The sequence below is a fragment of the Sturnus vulgaris genome, chromosome 3, assembly GCF_052056855.1.
Source record: "Sturnus vulgaris isolate bStuVul1 chromosome 3, bStuVul1.hap1, whole genome shotgun sequence".
In the NCBI taxonomy this organism is placed as follows: domain Eukaryota; kingdom Metazoa; phylum Chordata; class Aves; order Passeriformes; family Sturnidae; genus Sturnus; species Sturnus vulgaris.
In genome coordinates, this window is record NC_142245.1 from 51,962,462 (window position 1) to 51,982,282 (window position 19,821).

A 19,821-nucleotide genomic window follows, 5' to 3' on the forward strand; every position below is an offset into this window, starting at 1 on the left:
CTCCACTTAAAAATAAAATCATACCTAATTTTTTACAAATAGATTCCCATAGCTGTTGTAAAGCTAAGGCAATAAAGAATGTCACTGTCTGCTCTTTCCCTTCTGGAGCATAGGTACAGAGGAAAAGAAAAATACAGTACGATCTGGATATGGCCTTATTGGGAGAACAAAACCAGAGTTCTGCTTTGACTGAGCCTCACGAACACTCCCCGAGCGTGGATCTGGCTGCACAGGCACTGCCTGGGGCCTGTCAGAGCCTGTCTAGGCTGCAGAGAGCGCAAGGCAGAGATGAGCCATCACTTCTCTGTGCCCCGGGAGGACACCCAGCTGAGTGTGGGGCACAGTTTGCTGTCTGTCGGCTCAGAGGGGATATTGCAGTGCTCCCTGCACTCTCCTTTTGAACTAACACATGCTACAACCTGGTATTTTGGGAGGGCCAAATTGCATTTACATCTGGAAGCAGCTGCAGCCCTTGATCAAAGGTGGTTTGTGTGAAACACAGTTAAGCCCAGAGGATGCAAAGTATCCTTTGCTCCCATGGTGGATTTTGTCAGGTGGGGCTGCATCCAAGTACTGACCTCATTTACTCAAAGAAATTTGTTATTGTATTGCAGCTCTCATAGTGCAATGTGACAGCTATGAACTGTTCGTGAACTGCAAACTCCACAGCATTTTTCTGAATTAACATTAATAAATCAATAATGGCCTAAATCAAAGAAATTAATAATTTACATTGCACTGATACACTGTGCCTGAAGAGTCATCGAGCTGACAGAGAACCAAACAGGACGATCCACAGCAATGAGCTGCAGCACAGCGAATGAGTAGTAACTTCATGAAAAATTTGATTTGAAGAAGTTGACACCATGCCTTATCTCTCATCAGATACCTTATTTGCCTGCTGGTAGATTAGAAGTGATGTGGCTGTGTTATCTCTCTTTTTGGCCAGCTGAAACATCCTGCCAGCAGCTGTCCTGTGGCACAGACAGTCCCATATCCCTTTGGCTGTGAGAGGTCCATCAGGGGTATCCAACAGGCCTCTGTGAGAGCAGGAGACATTTCTACTGATTTGGCCATTGAATTTGAATGCTGCTGAAAGCTACAGCCAACTATGAAGACACCAGCTGCTGTTTTGAGTTGGCAACAAGGGACAATCTCATTTTTTCTTTTGTAAAATAAATTCTACAGAAAAACCATTTCCTTAGAATAGGATGTATCTTCCATTGTAGTTCACATTTGTGCTATCCACAAATTCAGTTATCATTAATCTAATGTTTAAAATATCATTTACCTGTTCTATAACACTGCAATATGTGAATTTGTTATGCGTGATTTAAAGAAATATTTACATTAAAGCCAATATCATTTGAAGCCCAACCTTAGTATGCTATGCTGTTTGCTGCAAGTTGTCCGAGTTTGTATATGCATGTTCTTTCTGTTGCCACAGCTGAGGGTAGAAGTGAACACAAAAGAATCCAAAAGTTTAAGAGAACACAGGTTTGGATATTAAATGATTTTTAAAGATGGCTTCAGAAATAGTCATAAATGTGGCAGTAGAGTGTGGACAAGCCTTTGCTCAGCTCTCTGTATCTAGTCTCTTGCCAAGTTTCAAGCTTTCACAAAATTACAGCTTTATAGAGATATAGGCAAAATCAAATTAAAGCAATTTTGTACCTGAAATCTAGTATGAAGACAGGTACAGTCATGCATTTGAGAGCCAATGTCTGTTGAGGACTAAAATGATCCTCTCTGAATTTAGAATGCTCAGCTGTGTTTCAGGTAGGTGCTTACTGAAGGATTTGTCATCAGTTTCTATTACAGCTCGCCTGTGGATGAATGCATACTGTCACAAATGCTAGCATTTGCAAGGTGATACCACAGAGAGCATTATCATGTTGTGAAAGAAAGGTGAGTAGTGTTCAGTCACCACGAACGTTTCTGTGTCTTGCCCACCTTTGTCATCCTTAAGTAACTTAGAATTACAAGCAGTCTTCACATTCAGTAAAAGGGTAATTTGCGATATCTTGAACAGCAGAGAGGGAGATACATCCATAGGTAACAAAATGATGTATCTATCTCATGTAATTCTGATACTCCTATGGTAAACAGGGAAAAATGATTGAAAAGTTTAAGTGATGACTTACCTTCACCATGCTTCATCTTTTACAATGTATAAGCTGGGTGTTTACATGAAAGCAAATTCTTGTTCTCCTTCTCCAAGATCTGTGGATAGACCTTCCTGGCTAACACCAGCATCATCAGTCAAAAATGAATCTATATTATCAATGTTAAAACTGTTAGATTGTGGTGCACTTTCTGCACCTAAAAATATTGCTAATGAATCTTCGTTATTACTTAAGGTAATCAAGTAAGCAGAAGGATATTGATAAAGCAAACAACTCTACAGCATTAGAGTTAGAAATAAAATGTGCTTTTTTCAGCCAAGACACAAATGGTTTTTTTAGTGGAAGAAGAAACTAACAAATCACTGGCAGCGTGTTTTCATTCATCTTTAGTGTCTGGTCAGCTAAAATGTATAAATTACTAGATTGGCATAAGCTGACTGGCTGTGGTGCATGTTCATTGCTTTTGCAGCAAGCACACCTTCATTCTCTGATATTCACATTGCTTATAAACAAGAAGTCCCTAGAGTGTGGATTTTAAAAGCTTTGCTAAGATTGTTTTATGATTCATTCTCCTGTGTGCTACCTTACATCTAACATGTCACTCTGAGCATAAATTTAGTAACTACCTTTATTGATCTATTTACAACCGTAGGTCCTTTACTTTTGCTGGTAATGCCAATCTACTGTTTCCCTTTGGAAAGGGCAGCACTGCAGTTACTGTTACAACCACAGCCCAAATAGTGATGCAACTCAGTCAGCCAAATTGTACCTCGTGGTCACTCCCTGTACCTGGGAGTAAGGCAGTAGTGTTCTCATGTGACTAATATTTCATCCACAGCGAGCATATGTAGAAAAAGACCTTTAAACATCATTGTAGAAATCATCACAGAAATACATTCTGAACAAGACCTGACTTTTCTTCTTTGCAAAATAAAAGCACTCTACTACAAAAATGCACACAGTTGAGGTCTTGTAGTTTTGCCCACACCAACCCTTTCTGAGGAACTCTCTTGTGGTGGCCAGGCACTGTGACTTCTCCATTATATTTATGATGACCTGGGAAATGGTGGGTGCTCAGTCCTTCCACTGTGCATTTGGGAGAACTTTCCACTGTCTGTCCCACACAGCACAGAAAAGCTCTGCAGATGTTGGACACCTCCTCTGTTAGCTGACTGCTGATCTTGGAGGAAAATTCCCACAGGGTTTTGTTAAGAGTTTTAGCAAGAGTCATCTGGGACCAGCTTGCTGCAGGGCCTCCGAAGCCTGCCCCATATGCAGCACTCTCTGGGTCTTTTCAGTAAAGCTGACTTGACTTAACAAGACCAAGGCTTAGGCTTGAAAGGCTACCTCTCCTTAGCAAGGCTACATGTGCAAACCAATGAGTTTTAACACCCGAGATGCAAACGTGGGGCAGCATCCAGGATTGTCATTTATATGAGCAATTCAAGACCATATTGGGAAAATAAGGAATAAGGAAAACACAAGATTAGGAAAGTACAAAGACTCTCTATGCCTGAGCATGGATTGAATTGTCAGCTAGTTTTTGCTTTGATAAGCTCTATATCGGAACAAGGTTTCCTACAGAGGCTCTGTAGAAGTTTAATCAGTTCAGTCAACTCCCCCTTCTCCAGGCAAAAAGCTGAAATCAAGGATGTCTTGTAAACCAACTACTCAGTTAGGTGCTGGGATGGCCTCTGGACACCTGTAACCATCGAGTGTCTGTATTATCCTTGAGTGGCACTCAGGAGCACAAGCTTTCGAGTGAGCATGCAGAATCATAGAATGAAAGAATCATAGCATGTTGTGTACAGGGATTTTATGAACCTGTGGCTAAGCAGTTAGAGTGGTACAGCACAGTCCTGTTCTACATATGGGATAATTTTGCTTAAGCTACTTGCTTTGGGCTCCAGAACTTCTCTGTGGCATAGGTAAGCTAAGTAAATACTTGTCCTGTTGTAGTGGATCATAACAGTAACTCCTTGTAAAGCATAAAGCTCAGTTGCCTTAGGAGAGTAATAAAATCAGCTTCACTTAGGTAATTCCCAGGTGCCACAGCCTTGGTACTTACAGTTCTCTGCCAAAGAAATGGCTTTTATCTGCTCTGCCTGATGGGTCAGTTGGGAATGGCTACTTGTTTAAACACTCCGATATTTACAGATATGACATGCACACTAAACATGTCTTAAGGGGTTTCAGCCAGAAATTTTCACTTTGAGATTCTCCAGCTGAAAGAAGGCTTTTGCTGAAACTAATGTGTTACATGGAAATGATGGCTTCAGTTTCAAATGTTTGATGTGAAATTGATTTGACAAGAGGGCTAAAATTAAAACAAGTCTCCTAGCAACATTTTCAACTTATTGTCCTATTACCAAATGCCAATTATGATTTTCCCAAATTTTGTTTTGCAAGTTGTTTTGTCCTTCTGTTTCAAGGCAGAAGTTAATTTTCATGTATAACAATTCACCTAAATTATATTTTTCATTATAAGTTTGGCTTATTTCCTGTTGTAAGGGATTGCTAACACAAAGAGAGCTTAAAAATAGGCTATTTCCTGAAAAGGGACTGTAATGGCCACAGGTCAGCTCCTGCCCCAGTCATATGCCTCCAAGCATATTCAGGACTGTGACCATTACACCAGCCTACTTTGATCCATGATCATTTCCCAGGGCAGCACACTAGCACACTGTAGGACAGGACTTCTGTTTCATCCAAGTGTTCACTCCAAATCTTTCTGGGCCCTCTCAAACTCAGTGAACACTGATTTCCAATGTATCACCTTGAGCCTTGGCAAACTTTGATGCTTGTAAAATATTCTATATTCACAAAGAACTGTGAAAACTAGCATGTGTTGTCCCCATTCCCTTGAATAAATAAAAAGCATCATCCATACCAACTCTTGTTCATGTTATTCAATCCTGCAAAGATGAACCCGTGAGGAATATTATTAATTTCTATTAATTATGTTATGTTATGTTATGTTATGTTATGTTATGTTATGTTATGTTATGCATAGTTCTTATCACAAATTATTATTTATCTTGTTTATAGATGTAATATTTATATTATAAAGCCCTAGGCATGACTGTACAGGTTTTATTATAAATTTAATAATGACCTTATTAAATTCATGCATCAAATCCTAATGAAAAAATCCTTTGGATTATTCTAACAATTCTCAAGTAATTTAAATGTAATTTTACATAGGCAAAATTTGAGGGCATTGGATTTTTGCCTGGAATTTCTAGATGTCAAGCTTCATAGCTGGAGCAGCTTTGCCCACACCTCAGGACATCAGGAAATCCCAAACAAAAGGCTGCTTACTGTACCAGTGCAGACCTGCATCATGGAGTCATTGGAATTATCTCATAAATACACAGCTCACATGCAGGAAATGGGATCTACACATATAAACTGCTGCACCTGTGCAGTAACACTGGCATTTACCAGGTTCTGTGAACCCAGTGCACAGGGATTTCACTACTTCTGTACCAATGCCGGTTACAGGAATCAAATTTAAAAACTCAAATGCATCCACCAGATTTGATTAAACTTTATTCTGGTTGTGAATATCATGTCCCAAATCCATTTAAAAACATGTGGAACTTCATGTACCTGTTTTTTTCAGGGTGCTGTTCCATATTGCCAGTAACCCTCACTGCTCTGAGTTGTGGGACCAGTACCTCAGCTCTCAAATGTTGTGCATGTCCTGAAGCATTTTGGTTGCCATAGATATGTGTACTTGGTTCATCATTAGTTAGTAAGTGCTCAATGATCTCAGCAACTCTCTTTGTGTGTATGTGTGCAACATTTTCTCTTAGCACACGATTCTTTTTGTTTCTGGAGTGCTTATCACCATAACAAAAATCCTCCCCCTTCCCGAATGATCTGTTACTACACTCCCTAGATTTATGTATGTATTCTACATCCAAAAGCCCTTGTATGCAGGATGTAAAGGTCAGGTGAATAATCTTTTAGAATTCTATCTTGTCAATGAACTGTCTAAAAAATTAGTCACTTGTAACGTCAACTAAAAATACAAAAACCCAGTGGGGTGTGGCAGCTGTTTCCCATATCCATGAGATTTAAGCATTAATCATCCCATTCAGGTCAATTAGTGCTCAGTCATGCACATTTTTGATTGCTCAAAACTCCTCCTGAGACAAGGACCAAGTGTGCTCAGATTCCCCTGAACTACTCTCCCTTTTACAAGCTGGATGAGAAGGAGCAACCCTTCAGCCTGAAGCTCACTGGAGATATTTAGGTGATTTTAGTGAGCACAGATTTAGGTTGCAGCTTAATACAGACAGGTAGGTAGACAGGAGTACAAATTCTCTTCCTGTCAAAAGAAGGGCATTATAAAAACCCTGCAATTATCTTGAAAGCATTTAGGAAAATCTAAAAGGAGCTAAAATATTTTTCCTATTTGTTTATTTAAAATTAGAAGTCATTAAAAAGGGGGAGGCATGGAACCAAATCACAAAAAGAAACACATGCAAAGCACCAGAATCTAGGGTAGTAAATTAATTTTAAAATTAAGACATTTCGGGAAGATGACAGATTAAAAAAAAAAAAAAAGAAAATGAACAGGAGACTGATGAACCTGTCTTTCCAGAAATCAGAAGCCACAGGCTGATGTAAGCCAGGAGTGACTGACTGATTTGCTCTCTTTAAAAACACCACTAGGACAGGGCTATAATATGGGCCATGCATAAACTGAGGTTAGAAGTGGGAAGCTTTCTAATCACGGGAGAAGTGCAGCCTTACACTGAAAACAGCAGGCTAATACGCCATCTTTTTCTCACTATTTAAATTTCTTGAGCATTGGAGGAAAGGCACTTGGAACAGTTTTGATAAAGAACAGACTTCCCACACGTGAGACCTCCTGTAGACTGTGTGTATTTAAACTATTGAGAGTTCCCCCTTAAGCTGGGATGCACTTAAGAGGTTTTGGCTTAGGAAAGAACATTCTATGCCTGGCACTTCAGTGAAAGTGCACAGACATGTTTTGCAGTGTATACTGAAGCTTATTTGACTGGAAAATGAAGTTGCTGCCTCCTGGACATGAGGCCTTTAACTTCATTTAATTAACCTGACACTTTATGGATATTGATATTCAACTTAAGAGAAGAAAAAAATGGCTTATTTGTTTGATTTTACAAAACTAATCCACAAAACACAAAAACCACCAAGTTTCTACAATTGTCAGTTAAAACATTTTTAATTAAGCCGCCACATTTGAAACGAATGTCACATACATTAATATCACTTGAAAGTAATTAATAACTATTTGCAATAGCTTTCTCTGGAACATCTTAGTTGTGTAACATGCAGGTTATGCTTCTACCCCTCCCAGCACATTCAGAGCCAAGTTTATTTTACATTAGTGCTCTTTTGACAAGTTATGCCAATGCCTATAAAAAAGCATACAAAAGACTTAAATTATACTAAACCTGATTACCATATTACCATGGTAATCTGGTAATGGACTCCCTGTCGTTAGAAAGCTGTCCATTTTCTTACACTTTTTTCTTCTTTTTAGCTTTAGTTGTGCAAGGATTTTCATGACTTAAGATTCTCTGTTGTGATTTGAATTCACTAGATGTAGGTACCATCATTACTTATTATAAAGTAAGTCTACACAGCATTCCCCACCAGCCAGTACAGTAAAGAAAAGGGAAAAAAATTTAAAACTATACGTTTGTCACAGAACTCTCTTATTCAGCAAGAATCATAAATACAGTAGATTGCATATGCCACATCTGAGCTCGTAACAAAATTCTGAAGTCTGCAGACATTTATGCTCTGTAAAGTTATAAAATACAGGCCTAGAAGGGACCTTCAGGAATCACCTGGCCTCTCTAAAACATGATCACATGCAATACATAGCATTATCAAATTGAAAAAGGTGTTACAAAATGGAAAGCTATACAATATATAATACAAGAAATACAAGGCATTGCAAAAGATCAGTTGTAAACTACTTTAGCTTTACAGTCTGTTGGTTAATGCTTTCTAAATTCTATTTTGTACATGTTCATGAATACAAATACCCACACACTTACCCTCTAAGTACCAGATTCATGAGAGTAAGAAATAACACAGAGCAACATGCAGCATTTGCTTTCCACCCCACCCGTATCCTCCTCAGTCTGTCTTTGCTAAAGCTACTTCTCCCATAGCTGGAAGAGGTGTTCAAAGAATGAACTTATTCCTTCTTCCCCAGCTGAGCAAAGCCCATACAAAGATTACAGACCATAATTAAATCTGCTGTAAGGTGCTGCAGGTCCATGACCAACACAGACATGGCTATGCCCCGCTGGAATACTTATTTGGAATTGCTGGCTGTAGAAACATAAATGAGGAGCCAGCCAGATTACTCCGACATAGATGTCTGTATGAAGTTTACATATGTAAATTGCTCACAGAACTGCCTTTCTATTTCTATCTGTCACCTCTACTCACTCACAAAGCAGCCCCAAGTTCACTAAACTCTGAGATACCTACAGTGTTAGAAACTTTTGGAGGTTTTTAAACACCTTATGCTATTCTCCTCCAAAGCACAGATGATTAAAACACTGCAACTTTACCAAAGGCAGACAAATAGAGTAGTTTATATTTCTGCTCAAAGATAGTTTCTAAATCAGCATCCCTCATATACCATGTAAAAATGTGTGTAGTTTAACATCTGAATCCATTACAACATATATATGTGATTCCATCACAAGTCTGCTGTGGCCATAAACCCACCAATGTTATATTAGCCACTGTTACGTTATGCACACCAGCTCCATGCTTCAGAAGAGATCTTGTCCAACAGCACCAATTGGCGGAAAATAAATTTTAATTTTATTTTCCCTTAATTCAAATAGCTAATAGTCAACAACAGTCCAGTAACAGGAATGAGAAAAGATTTTTAGGCAGCAGGTAACTGTGATAGTATCACAGAAGTTTCTTCTTCGGGACTGACTTTGACAGAAGAAAAAGCATTCCTTGGAAGACTGTGTTTTTCTTAGCTCCATTTAAAGCAGTTTTGTCAGAGGTGAAAAAAAACAACACATCTCGCAGGACCAACAATGGGGTTGTTTAAAATCTATCCTTTTCCTTTCTACACTTGAAACACTATCATCTATATTCATAAGAAAATATTAGAATAAAATAAGGATGACTCAATTAATGGGAAGGGAAGGAGCAAGTAAACCACCCAAACTGAATTGACATGAGAATATGTAAACAATACTTTAGGTAAAAGCTATTTGGTTTAAGATGCCAATATTTTTCCTAATTTATTGCCAGGCATAGTAAGAAATATTCTGGCAAAATAAGGTGAGTTTTTCAGCCTCCCACAATGACACCAAATGTACATCAGAGGTGCTCCTTTGTTTTGGCAGTTGACTGTACTTGGGCTTAATCTTTCAATTTAAGTATGGTGCTCTCTCTGGGGAGGAGTAGTAATAGGTAGGCTTGATGTTTCCCAGGACTTCGTCTTCCCAGTTGGGGAGACAGCAGAAGAAGAAAGCACAACCTATTACAACAACAGTGCTGGCCCAGCCAAAGCCATAGGCCCAGCTGAACATGTTATCTCCCAACAGTGGAATGTCTTCTGTGAATTTCACTGGGTAAATGACCAAGCCAATGATCTGGAATGCAGCTAGAGAGAGAAAAGAAAGAAAACCAGGAGTAAGTTACAGTGAACATATTACGGTTCCCATTAAGAAAAGGTACGTGGAGGTAAGTGCATACTTTAGATATGTAAGGATTAGCTTCAGACCTGCAATCAAATCTGCATTATTACAGAGGTATGTGCCTTCTGTTCCAAGCAGATCCCCACGCCTATGTGGCTGTGGCATCTCACCTGCCATTGCCAGGTTGCTAAGGCACACACCTGCATGCTGTGACCAGCCCTATCCCACAGCCAGCACCAGGAACCCTGCCGAGCCAGTTACCTCCCAGAGCCCTGTTCCTCCTCCTCCCATCAGAAAGGTGGGAAGCACCCAAGCCTCTCAGCTCTTAAGTCTTAGCGTGTAACATGCAAGGTCAAAGGTGTTGGGTGTCCCCATATAGTGCTTTTGGGAAAGTGAGAACTGACAAAGGCCACTGGAGCTTCCCTACCCATAATGCTTTCAGAGCACAACTCAACCTTCCCTTGTTCCCCATGAAAATGAGTCATAAACCAGACAAAGACAGCTAATTTCACAAGGGAGGCTCCATCTAGCACGTTTTTCTGCTGATGCCTGTTTCACATCTAAAATAATCTTGTCTTTGTGCCCAGCCTTACCAACAACAAAGAGCAGGCCTCCAATTCCTCGCACAAAGTTGAAGCGGAGGATCTCGATCGAGAACGCGATGACTGCAAGGGCGAAACAGATGACCAGGATCACAAAGCCAACGAGGTACGTGGCAGCTGCTGCTCTTCCCCAGCCTTGAAACAGAAAAAAAAAGGTATTACACACAGCAGTACTGTCCTGTAGGTCATTGCAGCTTTTTGGTTTTCTTCAATAATTTTTTAATTGAAACCCTTCACTGTAAGAAGCGTATCTTTATGTCAAAGAATACTGAATGCCTGCAAAGCACACAGCTGCAGGGCAGGGGGGCACCCTCACTGCTGGAGCAGCACAAGACTCCCTGCCAGCTAACTTGTCTTGCTGAAAGAGGGGTAGAGTACAGCAGAGAAGAGAGATAATACCTTCAAACTCCATATCTGCAAGGCACACACAGACATCTGAGCAGATAGGGCACACAACTGCTGACAGTGCCCTTTATCGTTACAGCTCCTGTTTGACATGCAAGTTTACAAAACCACTTCCATGCAAAGGGAAGTGTGAAAGCAGACAAGAGGGTACCACCACAGGAGGTAACTGCTGGGAAATAACAGTGCTGCCTGCAGAAAACTCCTATTTGTTTATGACAAAAACAGAGCATGTGGAACAAAACAAGCATGACCAAAAAGAAATAAACCAGCAATAGCTGAAAAGATGACAAAAAGAATTATTCACAGCTAAAATGTAGCAGGTGGAGAAGAAATAACAAAATCGGAGGTAAAAGTTCATAAATTCTCTTTGAATCATTACTTTGACATTTTCTGGAACAGAGTGTATCAAGCTACTTAGCAGGGAGCTACTGCATGCTGGAGAAGCTCAGGCATGAAGCAAGAGGCTGTACTCCAACAGAGCAGCATCAGCATCCAGAACACTCCCACCACAGGCCAGGGCCAACAGTGCCAGGAAAGCCTCCTAGAAAAACAGCCAGCCATTCTACTTTGGCAGCAACATGGCCTTGGAAAAAGGCCCTCACACACCTTGTCCTCTTCAGAAACCAAGTAATTTAGGTGAGCCCAGTGCAAACAGCTACAAGCAAAGGTGTTCCTGCCCTGGAGGCAGGATACCTGCCCACAAGGGCTAAACCATACTGGCTAGTGCTTTATTTTCCAGTCAGCTGTCATCACAGTTCAATTCCCACATCCACATATTGTGGGTTTCTACTTTCACACACTCAGACAGAGGTAGGGCAGGATCCTGAGTTCCTTCTAATGTAGGAATAAAGAGACCAGTGAGATCTAGGTCAGAACATTTTTAAAAAAAATTCTCTTTCATCATAGCTGTCAATTCCAACACAGTTGAAGTAACTTTGGAGCTATCTTGCTTTCCATGTAGTCTCCATTCTTTCTCTGCAGTTTTCTATCTGAAAGCAAAGTATTGTTTTACAGCTATTTTAATTAGATGTGTTTGAACTGGTTTCTTTCTTCTGTAATCCAACAGCAAAAATAAAATACTGCAGGTACCCATCAGCCAAATCTCTGCCAAAACTCCCAACCACCACCACGGCCACCTGAAGACAATAAAACTGATGCCGAAAAGATAAGGAAAAGCTTTTCTTTCCCCTCTCCCTTCTTGGAACTACTCAAGACAGAAAAAATTATCAAATTTCTTCTTTTCAGCTAGCTATGCATGTCTCATACCCCTTCCTTGAGGGAATGCTGAGGTGAAGAAGCAGGGAGGAGAGTGATGAGTGTCTGGAGATTAGAGCTACGTCAGTGGTTTGATAAAATCTTTTCATACAAAATATTCTGTCATATCTAAGGCAGGTATTGAATATTGTCTCCATAATAGGATTTACTTAGTGATAACTAATATAAAGGGATATGTAACCATTAAACACAGCCAGCCCAGGAAAACCCATTCGGACTAGATGATCTAGGCAAACTTTTTAATCAATATTTGCCCTATTAAGAAATAAAAAAATTACAACAAGAAGGAACACTTAGTTACCATAGCATATTCCCTTTCAGATGCATTATTTATCTGTCAAGGTGTAAGAGGACAAATCTGGCATCTGTTTGATAAAATGTAGGTTGTAAACCAAAATACACCTGCACGTTAGACACCTTGAGATTTAGTGCAACACAAACACAACTGGAGGAGTACAGGGCAGAATGCCCACAGTGCTCTCTCTGCCATTTGCATATCATCCGTACTTTCTTCAGAAGCATAATAAGCTTTCGGATACAGGTCAGCCCTGGCTCTGCTCACAGTTATTTATTTTCTTGTCTCTGGCAATAAGAAAATGACAACACATATAGCTGCAGGAGATATCTTGTCAGGAAGATTAATATCAAGCTCAGCTTTGCTTCAGGTCTTCAGAAACAAGGCGGCAGCAGGTAGCATCGTTAGGAAACTCTGAGTTTTGTGCTCCTATGTGACAGAGCTCAGCGCTGGTGACCCAGTACCTTCCACTCTTTCTTCAGCTGGATTATCTCTTCCAACATCATTTAGCAACAGGTTAATGCTGACAAGACCTGATAAGACTGAGTCATAGGTGCTGCCCACAGCTGTAGATGGGTGTGCTCTGGGCTGGACGAGTGTAGTCAGCGACAGAACTATCAGCCAGACATTTGATCCCCTGTGGGAATCACAGGAAGAGCAGCAAAAACCTCTGGACTTACAGTTAATTTTTGAGATTTCTCTTACGTTGTGTATACATATAAAGTCTTTTAGTAAGTGACTGATGGGAGAGATTGGGGTAGAAGGGTGCACCTTTCCCGAGCATAGGGTGCAACTCTTGGATGTTCCTTATCCACAGGACCTGTTGCCACCCCCACCAACAGGGAGAGTTTTTAGCACAGGGGCTTGCTGCAGAGATAAAACTGAAATTGCTGTTTCTTCATTAAGGATCTCCCTCATCCCCACACCTATCAAGTCAGGCTTACTCAACTTCTTTTCCTCCTAAAGGCTTCTGAGAGCTGATCAAGCCTCCACACCACCCAGCTCCCCTATTTTTCTGAAAGATCCTCCCCCTACAGCTCCCAGCTGCCAGGAGGGGAGAGATGCAGGTTTATTCTTTCACTGTTTGCTGCCATAAGAACTGGAGAGACCTGCTCAAAGTCAGAAAATTACAGATTACCTGGTTTATGCTCAAAAGTACCTTGTAATCATAAGATATTTAGCCAGAATTTAAGCTTTTCCATAAAAATAGAAAATCCTCAGATCTATTCATTTGGCAGCAAGAGTATTCCTTGTGCAAAGTAAGCATAAATATTATGTCTGTTTATGAAATCAACCAAGAACACCACAGTCATTTGGAGCTGCATAAATAAGAAGGCAGTCTAATAGGAGAGCAGAAAAGCAGAGGAATATCTGGGGGTATTAGTCTTTCCAGATCAGCTTGGTCTCAAAGAACAGTCAAGTTCTTTTCATCTAATCAGCAGAAATGTATTTATCAATTATGGTGGTGTTGAAAGAACATTTAAAAAACAACCGTTCAGAAGCTGAAGGTCTGTAATTATTAGGAAGGATTAAGAGTTTTATTACATAGCATTACACTACATTAATGATTACTATGGAAAGGAACTAAGCTGCAAATGTTATCACGCAAATAACTAGGAGGAGTCTCGATTACTAAAGTTTAATGATGAGCACCAGTAATATGATGAAATTAAAAGAAAGCAAGCAACAGTGCCTTAGCATTAAGTGTATTTCCTGATTTCATTTGGCCATGCCTCAACCTCAAAAGGGAGAAGGTGGAATTTCTATAGGCTAAGATATTTAAATCTAGATTTCCCTTTAGAAATCAATAAAAGAGCTGTAAAAATAATCTAGCAGGAAGATGAACTGCTACAGGATTTGAATTAACAAGACTCTCATCTTTGTTCATTCACTTCCAGAAGCTGAAGCTAGTTTGTTAGCTCATGAATAAATGGAAGTTTTTATCACGACCTGCAGAGACTGGACACATTTTTGCAATGTAGCTGTAATATTCTTGTGTATATAAATGGCAGTAGCAATCCTTATTTGGCCTCAAGAGCCCGTTACACAGAACATCCTAAAATATCTCCCTTTTTTGATGTAATAAAAGAGTAGTGGACTGTGAGCAAAAGAGCAGTGTCAGCACTACTTTCTTGCTCAGATAATGTGCAAACTTACATGGGAGCATGACTGGTGAGAGGAAGCTGTGTGCATACCCACCACGAGCATAGAGGAGCCCAGAACTGAAGGTTTGCTGGGAGGGCAGGTTGGAAATCAATACTGGGAATCACAATCTGTTTTGGCTTTAGGAGTGCAGGAAAAGCAACTGCTAAACTACCAAAATATTAAACACGAGCCTTCTAATACAAACTTGGCTTCAGTTGAGAGCTGAGAAGAGGCACAATCCTACACATATAGTCTCTGGATTGTCAGCAGCAGAAGTGTGCCTGCTCAGGAGCCAGCAAAGTGCACTGGCAGAGACACTAGCCTCACATTTCACTGGGATCTTTTACCAGGAAGTTGCAGTGAGTGTTTTCTGGGTGTAGGCAGGGACACCAACTGCTACACCTTTCCCAGTAGCATTTCCCGAGTGCCTGCACTTGCCTGACACTATAAATGATGTTAGTTTGTCTTGAATGCATTTGTAAATCAGACAAAAGCATGCCTGAAAAGAGGCGCATTGAAAAGGTAAGCATACACCTAGCATTCCTCCTTTATTTACCTGGCCCCTCAGTGAAGCCTCCATATGCACTCAGTTTCACCAATAACCTGTGTTATCAAAGTCTATGCCTCTAGGGACATAGGTACAGTGGCACAGCTGCAGTGAAATATGATCCACTAAGGTTGGGCTCCTAGGTTCCACCACCTTTCTTGCTTCTTTTTTTTTTTTTTTTTTTGGCACTTACTAAGGATCCAGAAGAATACTTCCCTTTTTCTTTGTTGGCTGGTATGTACTTAAATTAATACCAACTGGCTGTTGGAAAGTCAGTTAAGAGTTAACCCAATGGAGTTACCTTTACTGCACATGTACACACCCATCTTTTACAGTGTTAATTCGAAGCAAAGTCACTGGGACCAATCATTCAGAACCAGGAGGGCAGAGCCACCCATAAATATTGCTCCTAAACTTACAATCTCATCACTATTAAGACAATCATCCTTTCCAAGTTACACGGTGCAAATAATCTTTGTCATAGCTGATGGCTTGCTGATATGTTTTAAACACACAGTCAACAGTTAAATCCTGCAATGGTCCAGACTTAGTCATCTTGAGTCATATTCTAGTGCACTGCAGCACTTTTGCATTGCAACATTTTGATAATATACAGACACTGCCAGCCAGGGCACTTCCCAGACACAAACCAGTACAGAACTCTAAACAAAAATCCCTTCCCTGCCTCCCTACCACATGACATCCTACTCTTCTTTTTCCCTTTCACTTCTTCCCTCTCATGTGGTATTTGCAAATGCGCATTAAGGAGCTATGCAGTTTAGGAGACGCTCCTATTTGCAAATCTTTGTTTGTCTTTTCCTGCCCCTTTCCTCTCATTTAAAATAAGTGACTCGCCTGCTTTTTTTCTTCCTCTTCCTCGTACACATGCCACAGCTCAATTAAGAATTTGTCTAATGGAACATTCTGTTAATGGAGATCCACTCTGAAGCCCTCATTTCGTCAGGAGAGGTACAGAATGGTGAGTGCACAGCAATTATTGCATGCAAAACACAAGTTATGCATCTCAATTAGTTAACCTTTATTCTCCTGCAGCAGTGCTGTAAATGCCTGCTAGGCATTTTTTCCTTTGCAAATGCCCTCACCTATTTTGACAGTAATTGCATTACCACAGAAGAACAGAAAAGAAAACAAGACAAATCAAACCTGAACTCATGTGTTACATCCTGTCTCTAGATGTAAATGCTATCCGAGTAGACAGTGGCATTGAGGTTACGAAAATTTGAGAACAGGCAAATTCATATAAATAAGACAAGAATTTAAATAAGTTTTGGTTCAAATAAGCCAAGGCTTAAACAAGTGAAGTCAAGGGTACTATTCTTCTGTTTCAGCCTGTTAACTAGAGAAAAACGGCAGAAAATTACTTTTGTCCCACAATGCTGAGGGCTGACGCAAAGCACACACCCATCAGTACTCAGGGACGTGTGAAGCAGTGTCACTATAGGAGAAAACAAATTCCAGCAGTTGTACTGTGTTAGCACTTTTTCCCTGTGCAACGCAAATTTCAGCAACTCTGCAGTAGCTTTTCTTCTCTGTCTAATGGGGGAGATGGATATTTTCGTCTCACTAGCCAGGTTTCTTCCACCTGCAGTAAAGCCCGAAGCCATCATCCGGCTGAGAAACAAAGCCACTTCTCTCGCAGTATGTTCAGGATTTAGCTTGTGCATGAGTGTTGCAATGAAAAGCTTCTGGAAGTGAGTCTGCCGTGCTCGGGCGGCGAGGGATCTGCGCAGGGAAACAGTCCCAGCTCTCCCAGATGAAACACACCCTTCCAGCCCCCCAGTCCCTAAAGAGCCCTCATCCAGGATCTTAAGGCGGGTCTGCTTATTTGTCCAAAAATATTTTGTTTGAGGGAAAAGCAGATGTAATCAGACCCACGTATTCCAGCAATAAAACAAAAAGTCTCCCAGAAGACCTAGAAACTGAGAGTGTGCAGTAAGAATGTTACAGTGGCGATGCCAGACACAGAAGCAGCTAAACAAGTTAAAACAGAGGCACACTTATCCCTCCCAGTGCAACAGAGAGGTACAAAGGAAAGAGCATTTTTTTTCTGCCTGCGAACCCACAGCAGACCATTTTAAGCTGCAGATCAGGAGGCATTTTAATAGCTGCACTCCCTTGGCCAGGAGGGTTAAATTAAGGTGCTCTCTTCCCCCGAAGGGTCGGGAAAATACCATTTTACTACTATCCAGGCGTGGTTCTGCAGAGGACACCCGGCGTGAAGCTTTCCACACCCGCCGTCCGTCCAGGGAAGCCAGCGGCACAGGGAGGGAGCTGCCTGGTGCCAGGTAAGGCTGTGGCACTGCAGCCCCATCAGAGTCCAAGGGAAGCAAACAGACAGACCTGGAGCCAGTTGCTATCTTACTTTGGTTGTAAAATAACTTCAGAAAAACCCAAAATATCAACACGCCGGCTTCTCAGTGTTGTACCGATTTAAAAAAGATCGCTCTGGAACAGTCTAGTCCTGTGTTTCGGTGCTGGCTTAAGCCCCGAAACAGCACGGATACTGGTTCTGGAGGGAAACTCAATTCCAGAAAGCAGCTGCTCCACAACAGAGTTAGGGGAGGTCAATACCTTGGCACCCACTGCCCCGGGTCCCTCGGAGGGCTTCTCACTCACCGTAGTCCATGAGGGATTCGCAGCTCCAGTTGAGATCCTCCTCGCCCCGCGTGCAGCTCTCCCACAGCGACGCTTGCTGCACGTAGGGCTCCGACTCGGACTCCAGCCAGCCCCGGCCCGCCAGGGCGATGATGCCCATGATGATGGCCAGGCCCAGCAGCAGGGGCAGGAGCCACCTGCACCTCCAGCAGGCGAGGCCGCACACCACCATCGTGCCCGGCCGGCGGCGCGCCCAGCGAGCCCGGGCGTCGCGGGTGTGGTGCTGCGGGGACGCTCCGGCGGGACGGGAGACTGCGAGCCTGCCGGTCCGAGCGGGGTTTTAAGGCGCCGGGGAGGAGGGAGTCCCACCCACATTCCTCTGACTAAGCCTGCCGCCGCCGGCGGCCCCGACCGGTGGGGCCGGCGGGGAGTGGCGGAGGGAGCGGGGCCCGGCCCGGCCCGGCCCGGCCCCCGCCAGCCCCGCTCGGCCCCGACCCCCGCCCGGGCTCACCCTCGCTGTCCTCTCGCTCTCCTCTCGCTGTCCGACACCTTCCCGCACCCGCTCCCGCTCCGCCGTCGTGGCGTTCGCAAGCACGGCGAAAAAAGTTGCCGTTCTCGGGGTTCCACGAGCCCTGCCTTCCTCATGGGGTCTGGAAATCATCATCCTCCTCCTCTCTGATCACTGGGTGGACCGACCAGCATTGCCCAACACTGATAATGCTCTTGGTCTTAGCCACTTCAGGTACCAAAAGCACGCAAAAAGTTGCTTTTGAAGTCGACAAAAAAAGAGACATACTAAAGAAAGGTGTCATATGAGGATGGGAATATGACCTTATTAACACAGAAACCATAATTTTTTTCACATCACGCTCAGCATTAAACAAATGCATGTTTCCTAATGGCCATCTAACAAGCGTTTCATTGCAATTGTGCTCTGGCTTCCAAGCAGGCTGTTCTGGGCACTGAATAAAGCACAACAGTGATACTCAGGACCCATCTGCCCTGATCCTTTTCCATTCCATGTCTGGAAATGCACACTAAGATGCCAGATGACCAAAATGAATGCTTCCCCATCACATGGCATGAATGGACACCCAAAATTTCGGTCATGGGACAAGTACTTCTCCACAGTAAGACCTCTACATATCTCATCATGTCACCCCATTGCCCAGCATCAAAGCAAACTCATTATGTGAATAGACACATACCCATGACAGAACTAGAGGAACGTGTGTCTTGGGCACACAACTCATAAACGTTTGACTGAGTCTTGTATCAGCTTCTAGGTCTCACCAAAGAGGATATTAGGAAGACAAGTCTCTGAGATATGAAGGACTGAAAATAATAGTGAGTGACAGGAATTACATGTGCTTCATGGAGAATGGGAACATATGAGCTCTTATTGGACTGCATCAAATGGATTTTGTCACAGCTGTGTCATGTATAATCAAACTGTGCCTAATGCCAATTCCTCAAAAGATATTCATGGGAGGTGTCCTGTGAGGAGGGATGGTCAACCTCATCTGAGTCCGGATTGCTGGCAAATATGGATTGTGATGGTAAAATCAGAACAATAAGATGATATCACAATACTTAAGTTGCAAAAATCTCAGGCAGGATACCTCAAATCATGTGGAGTTTCACCAGCTCTGTCAACATTGTTTCGATGTTCATTCCCACCGTTCAGATTTCATTCCAAATTCATAATAAAGTAGAGCTGCAAATAAAATTTGCCAGAACTACTTGCAAGTCTATGTCATCAGCACACAAGTTTTGCACAGTGGAGAAATAATGGGAGAACTGGGCATTATGATTCTCTGTTTTTGTCAGTACAACAGAACTTCATTTATGCAGTGCTGAGCAGTGATTTTCCATCAATCTCACTATTAGCACTCAAGTCACCTCAGATGCAGAAAGTGTTTTTTTCAGCACAGAAATTGAGAGCTATCAGAAGAGAAGTGAGAGTAAATTTAATTTTTCAAGAAAAAGAGTAGAAATGCACCACTCAGGAAAGTGCTGTCTTCATTATAAGGTCAAAAGTAAGAGAGTTCCCCAGTTCAGACAGGAGTATAGAGCTGGCTCTGATTTTTAGCAATTGCATTACTTGGCTTCCCAAGGCTGTCCTACA

The 19,821-nt window shown here is 42.0% G+C and overlaps 1 protein-coding gene across 1 annotated transcript; it reads right to left on the bottom strand.

Moving 5' to 3' along the window:
• Positions 1–7,325: 7,325 nt before the first annotated feature.
• On the bottom strand, positions 7,326–18,109 carry LOC106854895 (p53 apoptosis effector related to PMP-22-like). The gene is made up of 3 exons (XM_014879090.2): positions 17,715–18,109; positions 10,402–10,545; positions 7,326–9,774 (listed from the first exon to the last, which is right to left on the bottom strand). The coding sequence occupies exons 1-3, from the start codon at positions 17,923–17,925 to the stop codon at positions 9,539–9,541; spliced, it is 591 nt and encodes a 196-aa protein (XP_014734576.1). The 5' UTR covers positions 17,926–18,109; the 3' UTR covers positions 7,326–9,538.
• Positions 18,110–19,821: the final 1,712 nt, after the last annotated feature.

Coding starts and splice junctions, on each gene's coding strand:
- LOC106854895 (XM_014879090.2), bottom strand. CDS start 17,925: ATGGTGGTGTGCGGCCTCGCCTGCTGGAGGTGCAGGTGGCTCCTGCCC. Junction 10,546..17,714: donor CGAATCCCTCATGGACTACG/GTGAGTGAGAAG, acceptor TTCTGTTTCAAG/GCTGGGGAAGAGCAGCAGCT. Junction 9,775..10,401: donor AGGCCTGCTCTTTGTTGTTG/GTAAGGCTGGGC, acceptor TTCTCTCTCTAG/CTGCATTCCAGATCATTGGC.